At 41.5% G+C, this 6,447-nt stretch overlaps 1 protein-coding gene across 1 annotated transcript in view; it reads right to left on the bottom strand.

Annotated features, from left to right (window-relative positions):
- The window catches only part of LOC102671381, a 23,252-nt gene that overhangs the window by 4,312 nt on the left and 12,493 nt on the right, over positions 1-6,447 (bottom strand). Inside the window, exons 4-6 of the mRNA XM_031513634.1 lie at positions 4,073-4,248; positions 2,667-2,913; positions 454-675 (exon numbers count right to left, since the gene is read on the bottom strand). Coding sequence (XP_031369494.1) covers positions 454-675; positions 2,667-2,913; positions 4,073-4,248 — 645 coding nt within the window. The remainder of the gene's footprint in view (positions 1-453; positions 676-2,666; positions 2,914-4,072; positions 4,249-6,447) is intronic.

Below are 6,447 nucleotides of genomic sequence, written 5' to 3'. Positions count from 1 at the left end.
TCAGTCGTTAAAACGTCGAGACTCGTCGTGACAAAAGCATTAAAACACGGGGACGATTAAGCGTCACGTGATCGATCCATTCCTCCCTATATAGAGTCGTTCGAATAAAGTTACATTAAGCGATTACTTATTAAAACGTTTAAATAATATTTATTCAGCAGCTATTATACAGTTGATCCGCTTTTCACGTAACCTCGACCTTTTCGTATTATTATTATTATTATTATTATTATTATTATTGTTGTTATTATTATTATTATTATTATTACGTTTCCGTACAATAATAAATTATGGAAGTAGAACTGAGAAGTAGAACTTTATTCGACTAACTTCAACTATTAAATTTTGCCCATCGCTCGCCCATAGCAAAATTTAATCCAGATATATCCGTATCCGCACAAGCGTGGCGTGTTCTCTCACGAAACGAAGGAAAAATTTCTTTCTCCGACTCACCCATCACGAACCAGCCGAGCAGGAAGCATGATAAGACGATGATGATCAATTTCATGAAGGAAATTTGGGGCCTGTTGGATGGAACCGGGGGCATTTCCGGCCTCCTCGACTGTATCTGCGAGTAGATGAGCAACATCATGAGCATGGTTCCGAATGTTCCACCGATCACCAGGTACATGGGTATCCTTGGCTCCTTTGGACAATCTTTCGAGTAATTCCAACCTGCGGGAAAAGGAAATTTTTCTCAATTCGCTCTCGTGAACTCTCTTTCGCGGTTGCTTATCGAATTGGCAAAACGGATGGATCGATATCAAAAAGTTTTCGCGCTTCCCAGCTTGAATAATGCAACGAAGCTCGCCTGACTTTCGCTCACTGTGTCGCGTCCTATTTCGATACTTAACTAGGGTTGCGTGCCAACCATCGCACGCCCGATGCATTCTTCGCCGTTGCTCCCTCTATCTTACGATTATCATCTTAATTGCTGGTTGATCGTAGATGGACCACAATGCGTGTGCGATCTTGATTTTCACGCATTTTCAACACGTACGTTCGACAATATCCAATAGAAGAGAATTATTCCATCCGTAATAAACAAGTATACGAATAATAACGATAAATAATGAAGAAAGGCATTCGTCGATTCGATAAAAAAAATTCTCATCCCTGAGAACGTGACGATCGCGAAATTTTCTGTTCGAGCAAAAGTTGCTCGTTGGAATCGCGGGATAACGAACCATCGATCAACGAATCATCCTAGGTTTCCAGGGGCTTTCGGTTACCGCAACGCGGCTATAAATCTTCTCTTACGTGGTAGAAACACGTTCACCGACACACATACATACACGTAATTTTCCCGCTTCTACGAAGCAGCCGCGTCGTTTTTATCGATTCTAGGAACGTTCTACGCTCGGCTACGAAAAAGGTGAACGTACCGTGAGCGATGTTGCTCGCGATAAACGCGGGTCGGTGGGATCGTTGGTGAGCGAGGGAGTACGTTTCGCGTGTCGTAAGTAGCGCGCGGTTCGCGTGTCGCGGGGACTCAATTAGCTTGGGAAACAATGGGGGCGCGTTTCGCGATTCAGAATCTCGGGGAGATTCGTGGCTCGAATCTTTGCTCGAATCGTGACAGATCCTTCGATCACTGTTTTCAAATTCCACGATCTTTCAAATCTCACGATCCAGTTTCTTGTTATTCGTTTTTGGGTTGGCTCGTATTCGCAGTTTCCGTTCCAAGTTGGAGGGAATTGCGCGTGTTGATTAATTTTGATTAATTTTCGAGGAGCGGGCTTTGGTCGGTCCAAGCTTTGGTTTGACGTTGGTTCGTTACGGTTTATCGAGGGAAAGAGTTTAATACATGTGTCGGGATTTCCGTGGTTTTCGCGGTTTCATTTTTCGTCGGTTAGAATAGAACGGATGATCGAATTACAAGCAGGAGGAATAGGGAATCGCGTTAAAAGGGTCATCGTGACCTACGTTAGAAATTAATGCGAACCAAGGTTAACAAGCTGCTTTCACATCACCGGCGCATTTCCACTGCATTAACGTCGAATCATATGCAAATTTCATGTGTTCTATATATATATACATGTATATCTTTCGTGAAAGTAATTTACGAATCGAGAGGTTTTTGTAGGTAGGGAAAAAAATAAATAAATAAAAAAAGATCCTTCGCGCACGCTATTTCTATATTATCGCGATTCAGTTTGCGATAATATGAAAACGAGAGTTTCGAAAAATGGATTTTCCTCGCAAGGATGCGAAACAATTTTTCTCGATTTTTCATTCATCGATGCCCAAGGATGAAGAAACTCTTCGCGACACTCTTAACATCCTCTATCAAGTCGATCGTTAACAAAACGTGGAAAGTAGCATAGGCGATAACGTTACGAACGACGACAGGTTTCTCCAAGTTTCGCTTCGACTAATTTATTGATAACCGCTTATAAGCCGAGTATCGATTCGACTCGACTCGAAACGTGGAACTTGCCACGTGTTTGCTACATATTTTTTTACATATTTTACGCAATTCAACTAAGCTTTTCTAAGACAAAAAAATTTCATTTCCCTTCCCTCTAATTCGAAGGGAAACGTAATTCGAATCGAAACAACTCGCCCTCTTCCAATCGGACGGAGTTGAATCAAGGCCAATGAAAATATTTCAAGGATTCGAGCGGGCCACAACAGGGGACGGTTGTTCAATTTTCTTCACTCACCGTAAATCAACATGAGGATCGGGACTGCCGACAGGCAGAACAGGCACACGGTAACGACCCTCGTCCTGCACACGACCCTCATTCCGCGGAACACGAAGTCGCAGATGTTGTTCGCCTCCAGGTTCGCGTCCTTCAGCTGGAACACCACGGAACCGTAGGTAATCACGCCCAGATTCCTGTTCTCCGCCGTGCTCTCAGCCACTTTGGCGCCGTTCGCGAAAAGACGCCGCGACTCGTCACCTGAAAACTGAGCGTCGACACGGGTTAACCGACGGGTTCCACCGTAACACGAGAGGAGCCCACTTCAATTTCAATGTTTCAAGTGCTTTGTCGACAAAGCAAGGGGGAACCGAACCGATTTTCCGTGGTTTCGAAGCAGCTCAGGCGCTGGATAAGCCGCAAGCCTTTTCGAAATTACGACGGAAAAGGTGAAAATTTGTACTTTAAACGACACATCGCTCGCGTTATCGACTCGCGAAAATTGAAAGAGTTCGAAAACTGGCTAATTTCGTTGAAAAAAAAAAAGATCGAAGTGAAAGATTTTTGAAATCGTCTTTTTTTATATTATATTATTTGTTATATTCGATTTATTCGAATAAGCAGTCGTTTCGATCCAACGTGCGGCCCGTACGCTTTTTACGACTCGGTTATTTCTTTGCCCCCTGTAAGGGGCTGCTTGTATGCGCACACGCACGACACGAGCCAGTTCGTTATATCGTTCGTAAACCTTCTCGGCCAAGAAGATGGGACATAAGATCGCGAAATATGCGACAGGATGAAAAATACGCGGTCGTATCTCGCGGTGAAATTGCCGTACGTATCGTAGCATGTTACCCTGCTAAAATTCCAACGATGTACATCGTTCTTGCTAACGAAATTCAATAACCGGGTCGACGATGCGGAAAAAGAAAAAAGAAGGAAAGAAAGAAAGAAAGAAAAACGGTTTTCGGACGGTGGTGCGCGCGTGGAATATTTTGAGTGGTATCTCCGCGTTGATACTTTTATACTATGAATACCCCCTCGTAGTAGAAACGGAATGAAATCATTCACACGAAACATTCTGTGCAACGATAGAGATGGAATAGTGGCGTCAAAAATTAAATTAGTAGAAATTAAAAAAAGAAAAAAGAAAAATTGTTTCGCGGAAGAATACCGAACGTATTCAATATAAACTGTGAACAAGGCTTTCGAGAAATTGTAACTGCGTTGTACTCGTACTTTGTCTAACGAAATTTTCCTAAAAGGAAGGTTTTTCAAGGCTTTCAAGAGGTGCTATTATCTCGCGCGAGGAGAAAAATCAATTTTTCCGTTTCGTGTTCTTTCTTTTCGAATATTTTGTTTTTTTTCTTCTTTATTCACGCGCAATAAATATCGGATGGCGAGGGAAGGAGAAATACACGTCGTACCTGGGACACGGAGCTGCTGGCCCGCCTGGAATCCTCGAACGTGTTTGGCCCATATCCTAAATTGATCTGGACTGTGCTTCCGCGGGATTTGACACTTCCCGTGTTCACCTCCTTCCTCTCCCGAGAAGGGGAGGAATTTCGATTCCCGTTTACTCCTGCACAAACATTGCCGAAATCTTGAAATATATATATATGTTCACCGGTGGAAAGAAGTCTCGAGAGAGGCGTACGGGGTATTCTTTATTTCAAACTGCTTTCGAAATCGTAAAAATTATTTTCATTTACGAAGTTGTGGATCAGGATAAATATTCAAGACTTCGAAACTATCAATTATTTTGATATAAGATATTAATATATCTATAGTGTGTCTAGTTTATTCGTGTACAATTACATTTATAAATTAAACTATCGTTGTAAAAAAATTTGTATACTATATTGATAGCATACTGTGGAATCCAATGATGGATCGTTCAAAATTTAATAGTTGAAGTTATGAATAAAGTTTACTTCGATATATAGCTAGGAATAAATATCACTTAGTAATTACTTAAAGTACTCGTTATCCGAGATTTTAATTACTTTTTCAACGGGTCGATGCCCAACTCTGCCCCGGATTCTATACCTACGTTAATGCATCGAGGTTTATATATAGATCGTCGTTTTGGATTGATATATGGGTTGATCATGAAACAGAAAAATAGGCGTGAAAATAGGCGTTTCCTTGCACATTAATCATTAATCGGACCCTTTCGAGATTCTTTTCATAAGTGAACAATAATTGCAGGAAATAAATAATTCTTTTTCTTAAAAAATAAATAAAGCCTCTGACGAAATCATTTTCGTCTTACCCTCCCCTCTCCCATTTTTTAATCTACCAATCGTGTTTTGAATTCGCAATCCGTGAATTGCTGCCCAGCATCGGTGCAATAAAATACATCGGAATAAATCGAAAGCAGATATCACACAGTTGGAGAAACACGAGCAATTTCGAGCGATTCGCTTTATCCTCGGCACGACAAAATCCAATTATTAATTTTTCCCCTGTTAACTGGTTGGCCGCTTCCTTTAAATCGTGGCTCTCGTTTCACGAGAACTGGCGTTTCCAATCCGGCCGGAGAGGAGTCGATTACCAAGAATGCCGTTTAAATCCTTAACGCGTCGATGATTTATCACTTTTCAAAGATATAATTCCGGAGTAAACTACTTTTATCAACGTAACCTTTTCGAGATCATCGTTCATCGAATCGTTCAACGAGTGGGCGTCCGATTATCTATCCACTCTCTTTGTTAGAAAGTTAACTCTAAACTTTTTCTTTTTTATTTATTTACTCATTTTTTATTATTTTTCCATAAAAATATTAAGCAAGCTCGCGATCAAAGGAAAGAGAAACGTAGAACTTATACTCGTGCCGCTCATTCGTGGTTCGACGTGGTTTGAGGCAAAGTCAAATATCAATAATAGCTAAGATGCATCCTGTTAACAATATTCATAGACGAACTGTGCGCGATGGCTTTAGGCCCACCTAATTTATACAGCGCGTATTCCGAGCTAAACCTAGTGCTAGTAGTAGTCTAGTTGTCTCGAACTGCTGTGTACACATTTGGGAGATTGGCTCAGAAAGCTTAATGCGGTTGCGTCAAAACCGATGAAGCCACTGACGCTAACTCGCTCCTATCGTTATCCGTGCCGCATTCGCCCGTAATAGATCAGACGATCAATCCGATATTATTCGGTTCATTAAGAGAGTTCCTGCGTTCTAACGATCCGAGCCAATGCTTCTCGAACGATCGATCTTTCCTCCAACAATCGATTTTCATCGCGAAACAGAGAAATTCACAGTGAAATTTATCATCATTATCGCGTTTATTTTAATCGATAATTGGTTAACGAATTCGAGCTTTCCTCCGGCGATTACCTCGCGAGATCGACGATCTAATGAAATTCTAGCCTAGGCAAAAATCTATGAAATTTACGGCCTCCTTGAGATGTCGCGTCAAATTGGGTCGTTCTAACGAAGCAACGAGTCGAATCGAGCTATAAAATTCTGGATGAATAATCGAATCCTGTTTCGAGGTGCGGCAATCCATGCTGACAATCCAAGGAATTAATTATTTTATCGGATGTGTAATGCACCGCAGCAGGACCCGACTCGCCAACGATTTTAATTTTCACGCCGGATGAAACTCTCTCTCCCCTCCCCAGTTTACAATAGAAATTCAAAAACGGACGCGAAAATGAAAAATCCAACGCTGACATCCCACGGCTCTATTCATCTTCCAACGATCTTTCCATAATAAAAATAAATACGAGACATGAACCCGGAAATTCCATCCACCGTTCCTCCGATAAGAAAAAAATTCTCATATACACACCT

The sequence above is a fragment of the Apis dorsata genome, unplaced genomic scaffold (assembly GCF_000469605.1).
Source record: "Apis dorsata unplaced genomic scaffold, Apis dorsata 1.3 scaffold_683, whole genome shotgun sequence".
In the NCBI taxonomy this organism is placed as follows: domain Eukaryota; kingdom Metazoa; phylum Arthropoda; class Insecta; order Hymenoptera; family Apidae; genus Apis; species Apis dorsata.
Note: the sequence above shows the minus strand (reverse complement) of the source record. Positions and strands in the feature narration are given on the sequence as shown.